Source organism: Antennarius striatus, chromosome 21 (assembly GCF_040054535.1).
Source record: "Antennarius striatus isolate MH-2024 chromosome 21, ASM4005453v1, whole genome shotgun sequence".
NCBI lineage: Eukaryota > Metazoa > Chordata > Actinopteri > Lophiiformes > Antennariidae > Antennarius > Antennarius striatus.
The window spans coordinates 11,167,750-11,186,169 of NC_090796.1; the positions used below are offsets into that span (position 1 = coordinate 11,167,750).

Genomic DNA, 18,420 nt, shown 5'->3' on the forward strand with positions numbered 1-18,420 from the left:
AGACGTGGCATTTTCATTTGTCCTCTGACCCTTTTTAAGGACTGAATGACTTGCTTAACTGCTCATACAATACCAGAGATTTATCCAGATTGAACATAATCACAGGTCAACACCCCAGTTGTGATTCATGACTTCAACTGAATAGTAAGGTAAAGTGGTGGTAGAAAATGACTCATTAAATCAGGGCTTAGAGTGTTTGAACCGGAGGAAGATATTTTATGTTGTTTTGTTGAGGTTCATGTTGTCCTCGACAGTAAAAAAACAGCCAAAAATGTCTCACCACTTCCTTCATAGAGCTTTTGTGCGCGCACAGAATTTTATGGCACTTGATCTTCTGGTGTAATTTTTGGATCACCGACTGAATATAAACATGCTGCCATTTGAACACTGCCATTGTGCACTGATTGGTCACTGAGCATCAGTGACTGGACATGTTTCTTCTGTCAAACCTTTCAGAAAGTGAAGACATGAATGTACTGTATATGAAAGTGACAAGATTTACCTAAAATGAATGAAATGTTTGACAGAAATCATAGTTGTGGAGACCACAAATATTATACAAAAACATTTAAGTTCTTCTTGTAGTTGTTTAGATATTAGGTTTCGTGTTCAAACCAAAGGTGTTGACAGACTGATCGCTAGAGCCAGATGCTATTTCCACTTGATCCCTGACAGCCAGAGTTCTGCCTCTTGCTGCCTTTGATTGTAAAATTCTTGCCACAGAGATGTTGGCCAGAAGCTAAAGTTAATTCCATCCTGACATTCATCCTTTATGGTGTCATCAGGCATAAAAAATGCTGTTATTATTTCAGCCTTTTTCTGATATCCTTGATCTCCATGAAGCAAAGAAAGTCAGTTTTAGACATTGAACTGAGGAAAATCAAGAGCACGAAAAGGATACCAGCAGTGGGAGAGACAGTAGAGTAGAGTATAACTTTATTGAACCCTTAAAGAAGTTCCGTCAGGGAAATTAACATCTCCGTTGCACACAGGACAGTGACTACACAGAAAAACCACACAAAAAGCACCAGCACATAGAAAGTGGTACCAACACCAAATAGAGTAATAAATAACCCATCAAGAATATACAAATAGAAAATCCATAAATTGGCATAGAAATAAAAAAATAAACAGGCCTAGTTAGACATGGGTAGAGTGAAATGTCTGTGGCGGTTGCATTGTTTTTGGTGCATTGTTTGTGTCATCTCTGAGCTCTCATGTGGACTCTCTTCTTCATCTCCCCCAGAGAGGAGTTGAGCAGTTTAATGGCTTGGGGGATGAAGGAAGAGGTATTATTTCATTAGTGCAGTTATTATTATTAGTGCAGGTATTATTTCAACTCTACATTAAGCATGTATGAATAAATGTATGACCGTCAAAATGTTGGGTTTCTTTGACTTTGGTTCTTTTTAAAAGAAATATGTTATGCTATTTTCATACTGTTTGACTTAACAATTTTAGGCCTAATCAATCTATTAAAGTCAACACTCAGCAGAGGCCCTGCAGTTTTTGCACAACGGTCCAACATCATTAATGTGAAATCAATCAATAAACTGGATGCACAAGCACACACTGGCCTCTACAACACACTTCTTTACGCTGATTGTGCTTACTGTCAGTAGAAACCACGAGCGGCTTTTGGCCAGATTTGTCTTTTATATATAGAGGGAGCTTCAGGCGGAAATCTGCTGATTGGCGGTGGCATGAGAAGCCAGTTGGAATCCAATTAAAACACCATCTCTGAGAGCAATCACAACTTGTGTACACTGCATGCAGCTGGCTTGATATATTAAAACTGCTTAAATAATGGAAAAGAAACCCTAATGCAGTGGATACATGCACATTCATAAACATCAAAGTACTGATTCTCTCTAGGGACCTATTATAAAAGTGTCCTATTCGCTTTAAAATACATCATGTTCTATAAGTTTTAGGGTTTTTGCTTCTACAGTGTCAGAAGTAACTAGAACCAATGCAGTCACAGACTGCAACATCCCGCGACACCCCTGAATTCAATTCAAAATTTTACCCTGACCTACTTGCATAGTGATTATTACTTATTAATAATCACTATGCAATTATTAAGTGATTTCTTTTAACCATTTAGCAAAAAAAAAATATTTTACTTTAATGAGTTTGATGGTGACACAATGCACGAGCTACATTCCTGGAGTGCTATTGGACTTTTTCATGGTGTGAAAGGAGTCACTTTGTCATCACTCACAGTGTTTCAATGGGAGGAAATATTTTGTGACAAAAGCATCCCACGATTCACATGATTAACCTGATGAAAACATACTGTAGCTATTAATTAAAGGCATGAATTATGTTTGAGGGCCAAACAGACAGGTTTTACAGCATCTCCTTTTTAGTTGTGTCCTTTTAATTGAATCCATTTCTTTTTTAAAGGGCTGGAAGGATTTTAGCATACCGGTTGACGTAACACATGCATGACTTCCAGTGTAAACTTCCTATGTCCATATCTGTGATATACACATGAAACCTACGAACTGCACCGGCAATCAAATCAGAATAATCTGGCAGTTAGCCCACCCCATCCCTTGGGCTGTCAGTCACTCTGGTAATTGACCTTCTCCCACACTGTCATCATAACCCCAGTATGCGGGGCTAACTTTGGATCAACATAGTTGCTTGCTGGGTGTAAGCTACCCAACGGCCTCTCCACCTACACAGTTTGTATGATTCATAAGTGGCCCTCTGTGGCTGCTTGTGCCATCGGCTTGAATCCAAGTGGTAATCTCCAGGATGGGTGTCACACTGTGCCCACATGAAGGAGTGTGCTTTGTTCTTAAAAGTTGTCTTTTCCTGCTACAGGATCAAATGTAGAGGATTTCATTCAACTTCCCTGATAGTTGTATTTTGAATTTTGAGAGTGCTGTCAAGTAAGGAATGAGTGCATCCATGTGGTACAGGCTGTGATAAAAAACAAATTGCTTCAATCTTCATTCTCTCTTTGACCATTACGCTCTTTGACATGTTTGTATTTGCAAGCTTAAGAGAATGCTCTGATCCATCCCAGAGTTCTGTGCTTTCAGAGTTCAGATAGAGAGGCCGTGCTGCAGTGTAAAACAAGAGGCTATCAATGTCTCATGTTGTGTATTATTGTCAAAATAATTGTGTCTACTTGCTTTGGCTTTTGTATTTTTAATGTCTGATGCTTCTATTGTGTGTCAATATATTTAGTATTTATTTATGGTACTATTTTATTTGTCTTTTTTACAAAACACACCTGAAGAATATTAATAGAATTCTATTATAGTACTTTGAATATCCCATCTCTCATGCAAGGATCACAGTAACATAAGATAAATGAGTTTATTGTGGTTCATAAACATCTTAAATCTTCTGTCCTTTATTGTCTTTTTTGTGTCAGATTTATTAAAACCTGAACAAATTAAATATTTCTACTTCATTAGGATTCCAGTCAACCTATTGCAAACTCTCTCCTTATTCAAATCCAAAACCAGACTGAAAATCTCTCATCATCATTATTAACTTCAGAAAATATTCTGTTCTTAGATGAAGTGAACCCTGCACTGAATAATGTCCTCGGGGAGCAGAACATCTCTCCCCATCTATGTTAATGCTGTTCTCTATGCATTATGTTATGTAAGAGCAAAATTATATGCCCTTTGAAAACTGATATTTTCATCCCCGCATTCATATCCAAAGATGATCTTTTAATTAGATCTCTCAACCTATAAACCGTGTTCATATTTTAATCAACACATGGAGGATAGCTTTATGTCTTTATGGTTCGCTAAATCTCTTTATGCTCCACCACTGGAGTATATAACTTTTACTGCGCACTCATTCTACTTCTATTACTGGTCCCCTTTACGCAACTCTGTCCACTGAGATTTTAAAGTTATTTTAACGGACTTGCAGTTTGTGTCATTTTTTTCGTTGTTTAGTTATACTTTAAATACTGAATATACGTATTTTGGTATTGTCAAAATTTTTTATCTAATTTAAATATATAGAAAACATTTTCACTTTTAAATATTTTATTTCCTTATATACATTCGATGTTGAGGCAGAAAAATGTTCTCATGAAAGCGTTTCGGTTTCACTTATCAAATTATCATGTCTGGTAATGCTTGACATGTGTTATGATTTAAAACAAGCATTTAAAGTTGTGTCTTTCCAGTTTGTTTCATTTAGACATTAGTTTTTATGATACAATTGGAGTTAATGACTTTATGCACAGGCTGCTGACCTTTTCAACAAACATATCAGCCAGTCATAACAGTGGGGAAAAAAATTACAACCTTTGGCTATTGTGTTCTTTTAAAGTGATGCTTAATGTATATGAGTGGTTCTGTTTGTTGAGCAGAGAAGGAACAATTTTGTAATATTGAAATTATGTTGTTTTTTTCTTTCCGTCCCCAGTATGTTGAAGCAATCAGCAATAAGCAAGGTGAGCTGGACAGCTACATCGCTGAGGGCTACAAGAACGCTCTGTCTGAGGAGAGGAGGAGGTACTGCTTCCTGGTGGACCGGCAGTGTGCAGTAGCAAAGAACAGCAGTGCCTACCACAACAAGGTGAAAATGAATGGCCTTTCGTATATGTCGTGCTGTCACTGATAGCCTTGCTCACGTCTGTCAGACGGTAAAAATTCGAATGAAAAAAGATTATGTATTTTATACATTATGAGCTGGACCTGAATCCACACTGTGTAGCTGGTATAAGATGTACATGAACAAAAACTTTTTCTTTTTCCAATTTGTTTGGTAAAATTTTCTCCTGCTTTGTAATCAGTTTCATTTTATCCAAGAAGGGAGTGGGGAAAGCATGTCCCAACCACCCACCCACCCCTCAGAATATGAAGTCATCGAGTGGAGGGTGAGGGGGTGAAGTGGGAAGGCAATAGAGAGCGAATGACCCACTTCTGCAAGAACACTTGGTTCAGACTTGCTGTGTGTGGGTGTGAAAGTGTCTGAATGAGTGATTGGTTGATGGGGCGGAAGCTGCTGATGTGACAGCGATTGAAGAGCAGAAAAGTATTTGGACTTACAGTCAAATCTTTGATTGATCAGTGGACAAATATAAGGATTGACTGACATAAATTAGCTTGTTTCATGTCTATTTTAATCATTTCAATGTTTTTTGTCAAGTATAATCATTTATTACATATTATAAATTAAGCAAATAATTGACAAATGGTTGTATCAGTGGACAGTGCATTGGCATTGCTATAGATCTTCGTTTTTAGGTGGTTGGTATGTGGAATCACTAAAAGGCTGATGCTGAAACTTTCTATGGATGGACTGGGCATCATTCGTTGTTTTGGATTTTCAAACTGGCAAATCTACAAATTTTTGTTATTGAGCTGCTCCCTGCTGTGGTAGTTGAACACAAACACACGAGCGAATGAATAAGAGCCTCTGGTTGATTTTAGTAGCATACTGCTAAAAAGTACAGATCCACCTACGCTCAACTTTATCTATGAGAGAAGGCCAACTGAGGTCGAGGTGACTCATAGTCCCTACTAAGAAATGCTGAGAGACTTTGCTGCAAGCACATAAAAACACATGGGCAATATCTCATTCTTCACAATTCTATTAATTTAACTGCTTGCGAAGGCCGACGGTTACAAAAAGCATACAAAGCAGTGTGACATTAGCTTTGTGAGCTAAAAGCTATTATGGTCAGAGCATAAATCCCTTGCGAATACACTGTTAGTATGAATCGTTTTTTGATGTACTTTTGTATTTGTTTATGTGATAATTTATTCAATCATCCCACCCACATTTTGCCCATGCCCACATGCCCACAGCAAGGACAGTAAGTGAGGCTTGGAGCCGGACTGTGTTTATCCTCCACACCAGGCTGGTGCAGTTCAGTGTGTGAGTAGCAGCATATACTGCCAGCATCTTTCGTATATTCATGGATTCAGGACACCATCATTTATACACTCTTGATAAATGCAAATGAGAAGTATCTTTATGTAACTACCCTACTTAATGATGTATGGAGGGATGTTTCTCTCCTCTCACAGCACCAGATGAGAGCCTCTCAAATGTTTGGATTTATAGAGACTATTCTCTTCTACTATAGCCTGCGTCTCATTCCTCTTCTCATATCGTCTGGCTCACGTATACAGTACCTCCCCCTCTCCTATACAGCTATATTTTCCTCCCATCATCTATTGAATGCCTATGCGTCCTTGGATATGATACCATTATTGTTTTTTACCTCCGTAGGGACATTCCATACCAAAATTTGCTAAACCAACACCTGCAGAGGTTACTTTTTTTTTTTCCTTTGCACAGTGATAAGGCAAATTGACTGGAAAATGCAGATTTCATTGCAATTTGGGCCAAGCGGAAAATGTGTTACAAATTTATTAGCATTGTGAGATTTTATGGTCTTATTAGCAAATATTTTCTTTGAAACTGAAAAATAAGAGATGCAAAATTACAAAAATCAGGAATTATTTCATTGGTGATTTTGACATCTGCTCTTCTCAAATGAATATTTGTTAAAATATGCAAGGAAAATGTAAAACAAATGACATTTAAAACACAAACCCTTTTTTTTTTTGTTCTTCTCTTTCAGGGGAAAGAACTTTTGTCACAAAAGATCCCAATGTGGCAGCAGGCGTGTGCCGAGCCCAACAAACTGCCGGATCGTGCCCTGTTCCTCGCCCAACAGATGAGCGGTGCAGCGGGCGTTATGGCCCCTGGCGCTCATCATCCAGGCATGCCCATCTCTGAGCCCATCCCCGGTGCTAAGGCCCTGCCGGTGCCTCCAGAACTGGCAGCCTTAAGGGCCAGTGCAGCCATGGGACACCAGGTCTGTTCCTCTACTGCCATAAATAATCATTTACATCATGTGATCTGTGTATTTCATCATCTTTACATCCAATTAGCAAACCAGAACACCTTCCATCATAGTCTAAAAAAACACAATTTGTCCTTCTTATACACAAATATGCACACACACAAGCAAAGATAAGTGTTCTGCTAATGAGAACCAGGAATGTCACAGTCTCTTGGAGGTGTGTAGCCCTTGAGCATGGTGACTGCATCACAGGAGCTCCGTGCGCATCCTCAGAAAACTCTGGCGAATGCAAATGAAATCATTAGTAAAGGCAATTAGATTATCGTGCAGTAGAGGCGTGAATTCCTCTGCACCCGTCTTTCTCTTCTCCCTCCCCTAGGCCCATAAAAAAGAAACTTGAAAGACTGCTTAGGTGTTTCCGGAGCTTCTAATTAAATACCACGTTACAAATTGTGGTGTTTCACGTTCCCAGATGACACACACTTTGAAGCTCCTCACAGTTATTTAACGTGTTTATCTTTAAACCAGCATACTGTATATGTATATTGTCTTTCTTCGTTAATCGGCGCGTCCTGACCCAGATTATTAATTACTCGTAGTCACTGCAAAAAAGAGAGAGTTTGATTGAACTTGCCTGTGTGCAAATGTTAAATTTGCAGAGGCTGATGGATGGAGGTATGACGGTGATGAATGGGGAGGCCGGTGCTCATGGTGGAGAAGACTACCAGCAGTGGATGGAGGGCAAAGTGGCCCAGGGCAAGACCTCGCCACAGACCCAGCGCCATGGAGGGGAGGTCTACTCAAACACCCTGCCTGTGCGCAAAGTTGCTCCAGCCAAGAGCAAGAACACTCTCAGTAAGGACACACGCTATGCATCAAAAGAAATTTCGATGTGTGATATGACTTTAGTAGAAGTATCACCCAGTTCTGCTTCTGCACAAATCTTTTTTTTAGAAGTTTTTTTTAGCTAGTTGTTTTGGTGTTTTGGCACTAAGTCTCCACACTTCTATAAACCCAGTTAGCAGCAGGAGGTGGCTGTATTCACCACTGAGAATCACTTCCGGGCAGTACCAAGCTCAACTGTCTCATTCCCATGTAAACATCGGCTTGCAAACTTTAGTAGATTTTAGGAGATTTGATATATCAATCCCATCCCCAAAAATGTCGTACTGGCTGTGTGTTGATTATATAAATATTCACTAATTGCTTTTAAAGCTGGGTTCCAGAGGAAGAAGAAACATCGTTCATTAATCCGCTTGTGGAAATTAGTTTTTCCATTCATTTCACACACATACATACCAAACTTTTTGGTGTTGAACCAGCCAAACTCTGGTCCCCAGCCCAAGACCCAGTGGACTGAGCTATTGCTGCCCCCAGTTCTATTAAATCCTTCTTCAAAATTGAGTAAAAAATTATTACTGTTACTAGAATTGAAGTAAGTAAAGGTGGAGCCGTAGCTCTATCATTTATATACCAACTAGCAGCATTATGCAGAGTGAAAAACATCTGTTTTCTGTCACCCTCTATCAGTGGAGACCCGCACGCTGCCCCGGTCCAGCTCCATGGCAGCAGGTCTGGAGAGAAACGGGAGAACCCGGGTCCAGGCCATCTTCTCCCACGCAGCTGGTGACAACAGCACCCTGCTCAGCTTTTCCGAGAACGATGTCATAACTCTGCTGGTCCCCGAGGCTCGTGATGGATGGCACTATGGAGAGAACGAGAAGACAAGGATGTGAGTGCTATTTATATGTTCTCCAAGGACAAACCCATGTTTGCTAGTCTGCTAGTTAACAGAAGTAAAAGATTGCTGAATGTCTTTTAGCTACCCGTAATGTTAACCCTAAACTATCACTAAGGTTTAAGTTCTTTCTTCCAGGCGCGGCTGGTTTCCTTTCTCCTACACCCGAGTGATATCTGACGCTGATGGCAGCTCCATGAAACAACTTCGAGTTCACAAGTATGTTTCTGGATGTTTCAGAACTTCTTTGCGTTTCAGACGAGCACGACACCCTGTGAATATATTGTGTATCACTTCAGCTCATTGTCTTTTCTCTTTTATAATGACTCTTTTTCTGTGCTTCTGTACAGTGATGAGTAGAGATACTTTCATTCACCAACAAAATCTGATGTGTCCATGTTTAATTGATGGGCATATTTGTATTGTAGACATACTTACATGTTTTAATCTGTGATGTCATCAAACGCTATAACTGACTTGCTACTTTTGGAATTACATGTATACATGTTTGCTCAAACATTCATTGGTTGCACATCTCCCAATGAGCAGCCACATATTTTCAATTTTCCTCATTTTCTGTACACCTGCCTTATTCCAGCCTCCACGGGAAAAGCAGCAGCACAGGAAACCTTCTGGAGAGAGAAGACATGGCTCTGCCTGTCCCTGATTATGGTATCCACTCCCGCATGGCGGCCCAGAGTGCCGTTACCCTGCATGGCAGGCAACAACGCCCCTACAGCGTCGCGGTGCCTGGGTTCTCACAGGTGGGGTTGTCTGTATAAAACTCCCATGTGTACTGGCATCTATACATACGATTTTGCCCGACGCATGTCACACTAAACCTAGTAAAGCTCTACTCTTGTCCGTCTCTGAATGTGTGGAGGTAACTTTTTTGACACAAATCGCTGACCTGAGTTACAGGAATAGCTTTAACAGGATTAACAGACAAGCTGTCTCTCTCTCTCCAAGAGAGTTATATTAACACTTACGTAAACACAAAAGTCAGCTCTCCTCCACTGCACATGCTTCTGTTTATGGAAGGTTGAGTTTAATACGTGGCACAGCTTGGATTGGAGAGACGGCCTCTGCGACTGTCTGCCTCTCTGAGGGAACTTCTTCTGACAGGTTGATAACAGCCTGTTTGCCCGTCATCTGAAAGACAGAGGAGCAAGAGAGGAGGCAGCGGCGGCGATGAGGGGGAGGGGGTTAATATTTTGAAAGGCAGCGACAGAAGTAGACTTATGCAACATGGAATGCCTCTCGACAAGTTCAGCTTCCCTCCTACGTCTCACCTGGAATATTCCTTGTGGGCGATGCTTAATTACACAGCAGTCATATAACCATATAAACGGCTTTTTCCAGTTTGTAGCATTCAGGATTCAGAAAGTTCTCCACTGGTATTAAAGAGATAATGGTTGCTTAGGCTCACATGCACTGTCGGAAATGCTCCAGTTCCTCAGTGTGCATCTGATTTGTAGATCAAAGGTCAGATATTGATTTGGTTTGCAAAAGGCTGCTATATTTTTTAAATGAATATTGCGGTAGAAACTGTTTTTCATGTGCATATTTGTAACCATTTTTATATTAAAAATGTTTTCACAATATCAGGAACTGTTTTTTTTTTTACCTGAAAATAAATATCTTTTTTATTTTTCTGTCTTCAACAAAGAATATTGTTTGTCATTTCCAAATAGGTTTTGTAATTACGTATTTGATCAGTTGAGCTGTCTTACTGCTGGTGACGTCACGGAGTTGCGTTGCTGATGTGGTGTTGTTGAAAGTAGTTCTGTACTGCCATCTGCTGGTTGCCTACGTTACTACAGCTTTCTTATTCTCAGTGCCACTGAAAAATGCAGCAGGAATCAGAGAGAGACGTCATCGTCATCAAAAGACGAAATAGATTGCAGACTAAGCCATAGTGATCGGAACGATCATCATATTTTATTGCAAAAACTACAGTAATTTAGTTGACTATTTAAAAAAAAAAATTTAGTCATTGAGAATATAATAGATAGATATATGGCTGCACCTCCAAAAGACTTTATTTGTGCACGTTTTTCAAGCATAATGTTTTCAAACAAGCAAAAAAATATGCATATTTAACAAAATGAATTAACATGGGTAATTATTATGTTGATTCAGAATGAATTGCGGGCTGTATCTCTTATCTATCCTTTCTTTTGTGTCTTTATAGCAAGGGATTGAAGAATATGAGCCTCGCTTCCCTACAAGGTAAGAATGTTTTTTTTGTTTCTCACAAAAGACTTGTAGTGATACAAAAATCCTCAAATTAAATCCAGTTAGTGTAATTAAAAAATCAAACATGTATTAAAATGAAGTGATTTGTTTCCATTTTGGTTGAATGAGTTTTTGTGAATCGAAGACAAGGGGGGATCGTTCTCCTTTTATTGAAGGATTGGGATATTAGTGTGAAATCCAGACCCCCAGACACACAACCGAGAGGACATCCAACATTTTAATTTCATGTTTTCTACCTTGTATTGTTTTATGTTGCTATACTTCCCTAGGATATTATTACATGGTATTTATTCTGCATACTATTTAACAGGAGACACATTTAGTGTTTGATAGCTTCTGAATGTTAAAAGAACCATCCAGACCCCAATGTGACCATCACTAATAAGGATTAAATTTGAATGCATGTTATTGCTTTATATGCGTTCTTCCTTAAGCTTAAATTTTGTTTTTGTTCAGTTCCATCAAACACTCATGCTTTAATCACGCAGCTCCATGCTTTGACCTCCTCTTATGCACCGTGTAGCATAAATAGCTCTTCCACCTCCACCCACCCAATCCTTTATTAACCCACCCAGTCCAAAACACTCTTCTTCACAATTAATTTGGTTAAAACTGACCATCGTCTTATAGGAGGTTATAGGTCAGATCAAAGGGAGCTTTTTTTTTAAATATAATTGAAGGTAGATGTAGTTTCTCCATGTGTCCTGGTTGTTTTTACTGCTATTTCTTCTGAGCCAGCCCACCTGGAAGCCTCTCCCTTTCTTTGTCCACAGTTCCGCAGAGGGCAAATTGATTTCGACAGTGTGAGGACAGACAGACAAACAGACTCAGCCAGACGATGTGATAGGACAGGCACCTTCACGCCTCTCTGCTGACCCCTTCCCTCATCCTCACCCACTCCTTTTCCCAGCCTCCCTACCTCCCCCTCACAACAGTAACTCTGCTGATCAATGCAAGGAAAGGACTTGGGTCTGTATCGCCTGTGATCTCCTTCCTTAAACCGGCCCTGTGCCGTCAGACTGGCTGGTAGCCGCAGTGGGCCGCTGGTTATACCACACAAAGCCAAACCAGAACAAAATGATCCCTATCCGGTATTCAAAATAAATGAAATGGACATTTTCTATGAAGAAAATGTATCTTTGGCTTGTCTTTGACGCATGTACATTTCCTTTCAATGTGTCAGTGGGGACTTCTTTCCCCACCAAAGGAACCTGATTTCACCACAAATGTCAGTGCCTCCATCACTTGTAAAAAAAAAAAAAGACGTGTAAATAAGGGGGGTGAAATGAAAGATGGTGATCCCAAAGAGGATTTTCATAATGTAAGCAAAGTATTGCAATCAATTAACTGATTCTTGCAGTATTCAACAAGAGTTTAACCTTTTCACATTGTCAGGTATTTATCCCTCTGAGAAGAGAGGTCATGTATCACGAAGAGTGAACACCAAATGTAAATGTTTTAACTGGTGGACTGGAGACAATGTGACAGGAATGTTTGCTGTACATAAATGTGTCATATTCAAGTGCTTGTCATACAGTATCATTAAAAAAATGCACCTTATGAAAGTAATATAGTCTATATTTGTGTCGACAAATTTACTCTAATATTTTGAGTATCAGGCTCTGAACTGGACTCCGACATCTGTGTGGAGGGACTCTGCTCTGACTCTTACAGCCAGGAACCCAGGGTCCTTTGTCTATTATAATGTGTGAATATCATGCCAAGGCTGAATGGGGTCAACTATTCCTCATTCCATACAAACACACAAGGCTCTGCTTTGGGTTTTTGGGCTCAAATGTTTCTTTAGTTGATTAGTGTTGGTTATTTACCAAGCAACACTGATAAACATCCACTGTATTTTCGCTTCAAGTGATAATCTGAAGCTTTATTGATCCATATAATGTTCACACTGTGCAAAGAATTTAGAATGTCCTTAGCATTAATTGGTATGTTTTCAAGGTTAGGAAAATGTTTGATTTTTAAAAGATACTGACAAAAAATTTGTGATTGTGATGCTTTTTTTCTGTACAATCACTTGTGTGAATCAAAATGTTTGAAATGGAAAATATCCTGTCTTCACACTTGTTTGTTGTCCTTTGGCGCCAGGATGAGTGACCATTAAATAGACGTTATTGACTTTAACACAAAAAAATGTGGGTTTGAATGAATTTCAACCCTGATCATGTTGATGTGGACAAAAATCTTTTGGATGACATCACATAGCCATTTGTGCATTCTTGAAAAGCTAATCAACTTATTAAGCCCTAATAAAGTTAGAAATAGTGGCAGCTATTAATTTACACATGAAAGAAAAGAAAACTGACATTGCTGTTTGTCTCATGAACTCCACAATTTGCATATTGTTTTAGTGTTTCAACACATCATAGTGCCTCTTACTGCAATTACGTGACTTACAGTATGTGAAACTTATATTTTTATGGTGACTATAAGAAATGAAGTTGTTGTTATTAAGAGACATGCTGATGAACTACTGGAACCAGAGATTCAAATGAGGCATCAGCAATATTAGGGTATTTACACAAGGTCATTGGTTTTAGAGTGGTGGCCACACTGTGCTGCACACACCAGGGTACTTATTCATGGGGCAGAGGTGTTGATTTAGTGTTGAAACCTCATTCAGCCTTCTTGTCCTGTTGTATTTGCAATTAAAATCTTGATTTTAAAAGCCAATTAAGTAAAAAGTGTCTTGATTTTAAGATAAAATAACAATCTGTCTGACTTTGTGCTGAATAAAGATGCTGGTCTGCTTGTCTGTACGTCAGTCCAGTTACTACTTGTCTTTACTAACCACTGCCTGTCTTTCGACATTTAATGTCAACTAATTATCCCACCACTGGTTTGCTTTTCTGACATTGTTCTGGCTTCTTCGAGATTTTTATAAAAAAACTTTTTTTAAAAACTTTCTGTCTTTGCCAAAGTGAAAGAAAGTGTCAATGGTACAATTCCCCCATGCCTCCTACTCTGCAAACAAAAAAGGAAGTCTGTTTTTATCAAGTATTTTAATTACAAAGCTGGAGGAACATTCCTTTCTGTCAAATTATTTTATGGAAGCCTTTAGTGGATAATGTAGGGAAAATGTGCTCTATTTTTTGTGTGTGTTTTTGTAGTACCGTTTTCAGTCACGGGAAGGTGCAGTTCACCAGAGTCCAATGTTCTCAGTGCAGTGTCTGCACATTTGAGTACTTTTGCTAGAGAAATTATCCTGGCAAAGGTTTCCCTTTGCACTTGTCAAAACTTTTGTTTCACTATTCCTGGATCACATTTTTTTTCCCCTCACTGGCCCCTCAAGGCTTCCTTACTCTCTGTTATAAAAAGGAACAATATTTCACGACTCCACTGGAGACATGAGTCAAGATGGACTTTTTTTTTTGCATTGTGTAAATGTTTCCCTTGCTGCTGTTTTGTTCTTTGCTCTCCTCTTCTTTTCATTTGTTACCTAATAGCTGTCTTACCCCTCAGCTTTGCCAACTCCCCTTTTTTTCCATCTCTGTTTTCATTTGTTTAGAGACAAACGTCGAGTGCAAACGACTGGAAGCTGCCAGTGCTTCTTCTTTCTCCACTAAAATAAGCCCCAGGTATGACTGCCTTGCTGCAGTGATGGCACAGCAGCCAAAAACTCTAACATCAAATGGTGTGTTTTTAGTTTGAGGTGTTGTAAAATTACAACTATTTAAATTTAAATAAAATTTATGGACATGCATGCTTTTGGGGCACAAAAATGTAATATTGTTGACCACAAATGTATGGTGAATTTTTACTCTAAAAAGTGTGAAATAAATTCAATCAGCTGGACTTTTATGGCTGTTTCTGTTCATTTAGTTTTACACAGAAAGCCTTTTTTCCAAGATGTATAAAAAACAACTTTGAATTTTTTTTTATTTTTAGTTAACTAGAGGTTAAATTTGTCTCTAAAATTACTTTTTATCCCAGAGCCTCTTCTTCATCGGCTTCTTTTGTTCACCATTATTTTAGACTCATCCATACCGGTTGCTTAACAACGCAAATGAAGTTGTATTTCTGACTTTGTGTGGCAGCAGAATGTGTTTTAACACAGTATCCAGCGCTTCTTCATTCACATCCGTATTGAACTAAATAGATTGCCATCCTAACCTTCCACTGGCCTTGTTGCATGTACTCTGTATGTGTGTGTGTTCAGTAACAGTTGTAGTTACACTGCATTCTACCTGCCCTGACCTGCCAATGTCATACACCCACTGGCCTGTTCCACCTGCTGCTAGCAAAGGTACCTTTTCAAACTCAACTGTGTGTACACCTGAATCGCAACATTTTCGTTTTATGGTGCTAATGTGTGTTTTATTTTTTTGGTTCACTGTGTTGTGTATATGCCTGTATGTTTGCTCGTGTTTTTAATTTATTTGTGTCCCAAAGTTAATATACCTGGGTTATAATTTACATGTGAATGCAGAGTAACTGTGATACATCCGGGTTTTTATGAGTATATTCTTCCAGATGACAAAAAAGGCATCGATGACTGACAGCCACTTCACTGTGTTTATGTCACTGGCTGTGATGAAGGAAGAATTTGTTTGTTGAAGAATGTCAGAAAAATAGTCTTCCTATTTTAATATGAGTCATTTGGGTTTAAATAAGAACCTTTTATTTCGACACACATAATTGAGGCTAGATGGCTGATTGGATGTCTTATCTACAGTTTTAAACATGAATATCAATATTTATTTGCATATACTGAATAGTTTTGTATTGTTTTTTGAATTTCCCAGGATGGCTCATCCTGAGAGAAGGTGTAATCGGCCAGAAGTACTGAAAACGTACAAAAGACATTTTAGAGAGACACTTTTGCCATCAGACATTCGTGCAGTGTTTAAACCTCCAGCATCAGCTGATGTAGTGAAGGAAAACATTCATCATATGAGAATGTTAGTGTCATATAGAGAAAGTTAAATTGTAGCACCAGCATCTTAGAGTCACATGTATAGATTTATTTATCACCTCAGGTCACAAAGATTTTACTCTGAAGCACATGGAGCGATGTAGGCGGAGCTAGACAGCATCACTCCTCAGAAAGGAAGTGGTGAATGGATGCTGATGAAATGCCATCATATGAATTCAATCTGCACATTTTATCATATGAACCCATATAAGACCACATAGTAATAATAATATGTTTCATAGGTCACATTTAAAATATGTCAGTTGTCATGTGGGACATTTGACTTGACACATGGGGAATGTTTTTGCTTTTCAGCACAGTACCTGATTGTGCCCGGTTGTGAGCGACCAAAACCCGTTGTAAGTGACTCACCTTGGGTCTTCACGGTCTTCTTGCATCAGTTTGTTGTATTTTTCCCGTCGGGTTATTTCTGTTTCTTTTTATATGATCACTGTTCTCATCATCTGACTTTTTACTGTCACACTTGTACGTGACAGGAAATGCATTGCATGTTTCTGCGTCATGCTTAACTTTCCCTCTTTTTCTTGCATGACTCATCAGCCTGTTACTCACTTCATTTTCAACTCTGCCATTGCTAAAAGCATTTTGGAAAATCAATTTATGTTTTTATGTCATTATCATATTTTCACGTGTGAATCTTATTTTCATCACATTTGATCAAATCCAAACATTTTACTTAATTTTTGTTGTTCTCTAACACCCAGAAATGTTCTGCCTGGTGAGCCGATGGTGAAGGCCCCACACACTTCCCTCCCTTCCGAGAATGAGGATCAAAATCAAGATAACCAGCTTGAAGAAGCTCACTCTGACTGCATGGAGAAGGTCTTGACTCCCCATGGCGACTGCTAGACTGTCCACAGTTGGATCACTGGTGCATAACGTTGCCCTCTCCTTTCAGCTGTAAAATCTGTTTTGCCAGTGGTATTCCATTAGTAATGCTAGGTTGTATAATGACAAAACAATCAATGATTGAACTGCACAAACATTGGTGTTAGTCGAGAGGTAAACAAAATCAAAGCCAATGATTAGTGTTAGATTATCTAGCACAGTATTTGGTCACAATTCAGGTTGTACACGTGGAGTCGTTGCACCATTTTCGCTTTTGAAACACACAAAGAGTATGGGGTAAAATAAAAAAAAACATATTTATGGATCATTTGGATTCTTGTTTCATTTTCAAAGCCTCAGCTATTGCCTCCTGCATTGCATCACTACTCATAGACTGATGCCCGGCTCCTCACGTAGCCCCAGAGGACCCGATCATGACATCTCTCTTTTTAGTACACAGCTTGTAACGCTTGCCTTGACAACTAAAGGGCTTTGATGCTAGCAAGCGATCTATCTCATCAGGTATCTCAACTTTTTGGCCTCACTTCTTAATACTGCCTTCTCACAGATCAAGAACACCAACTTATACTGGTGTTGTGTCGGAACACAGTTACACATCTGGAAAATAGAAGTCTTTGATATTTCTGAGCTAAGATGGATGATCGAAAATATAACTGAAATATTTCATGGAGGAAAAACTCATCTAAGCTCACCTTAGAGGATAGAGTAGCCAGAAAAATCATCCAATGTCTGTAATTAAATGAGGGTTTGGAACTGATAAGCACACGACTCAATTGTACTGTGTCTGTAACTAATTGTGTATTTGCAGGAAATCTTTAAATGCTGTCATTTTAGTTCTTAAGTAGCACAGTAATAATGGCCTATCGTGGTTGAATTTGATTGTGTTTCATCTGCTGTGCTTGATTGCAACATTTTCAGCTGAGGAGCAAAATCAACAGGAGAAAAACTTTGTGATCTTTCTTTTCTTCTGTGATGTATATAATTTGATAAAGTGTGGACAATTGGAGAAACAATATAATGGGCTGAACCCCCAGGAATACACTGACACAGGTTATTATTTGGATGACATTATGGATTTTTGCTGATAGTTTGTGAATCATTTTGTCCCTCAGACAGAAGCACATTAATATTTTTTTGTACATCTCTCTTTAAGGAGAGGACTTATACTGGAATTAACAACCTGTTTTGGAGGGGACCTTCTGGCAGCCACCAATGGACCCCAGTAAAAGTATAATAAATGAATGGATGCTCTGTAGTCGACCTTCTTTGCATAGAATATAAAATGGGATGTGCCTTGGTTGGGGGAAATCACCTTATCATAATCACTTTCTTCTCCCAAATAATTATCACTCGCCTTATAATTCAAAGAGGCATCATGCTCTGAACTGTGATGACGATGAGAGTAAAATGCACTACACGTTAACCTCAATGAGAAAGAGATTTGCAAAGAATAACAATTGTGCTACTTTAGATCAAACATGAGGAGATCCATTCCAAACACGAGTACCCAAACTGATGAAACCTGTCTCAGTGTATCTCCAAGTGATGCAATAAGAATAATAAACATGAAAACATGATGACTGAGTCAAAACTGTTTTGTAATGTTAATTGATGGCTGTTTGCAGCTTAATTTTGTGAATAAAGAAACACGTATCCACCCGCATTGTTTTGTGTATATTACTTTGATATGATATTATCTATCAAAGCCACTGTCATTAGTCAAAACTGTGTTTGAACCATAATTTCTCTACTATCATCTTTCCTCTATCGCATTGGAAGACTTCACGTCAGCAGGAACAGCAGGGCAGTTGC

The 18,420-nt window shown here is 38.9% G+C and overlaps 1 protein-coding gene across 5 annotated transcripts in view; it reads left to right on the plus strand.

Annotated features, from left to right (window-relative positions):
- Window positions 1-18,262, plus strand: part of LOC137588734 (BAR/IMD domain-containing adapter protein 2-like) — a 54,372-nt gene extending 36,110 nt beyond the window's left edge. For 3 of the 5 annotated variants that reach the window (XM_068305978.1, XM_068305973.1, XM_068305975.1), the window contains 8 exons: window positions 4,414-4,566; window positions 6,584-6,820; window positions 7,468-7,663; window positions 8,339-8,540; window positions 8,685-8,765; window positions 9,145-9,310; window positions 10,741-10,778; window positions 16,464-18,262. In XM_068305978.1, coding sequence (XP_068162079.1) covers window positions 4,414-4,566; window positions 6,584-6,820; window positions 7,468-7,663; window positions 8,339-8,540; window positions 8,685-8,765; window positions 9,145-9,310; window positions 10,741-10,778; window positions 16,464-16,608 — 1,218 coding nt within the window. In that variant the 3' untranslated portion in view covers window positions 16,609-18,262. Of the gene's footprint in view, window positions 1-4,413; window positions 4,567-6,583; window positions 6,821-7,467; window positions 7,664-8,338; window positions 8,541-8,684; window positions 8,766-9,144; window positions 9,311-10,740; window positions 10,779-11,578; window positions 14,881-16,053; window positions 16,098-16,463 lie in introns of those variants that run through there. The other 2 variants (XM_068305977.1, XM_068305976.1) reach the window with 2 other exon arrangements.
- The last annotated feature ends 158 nt before the right edge of the window (window positions 18,263-18,420 follow it).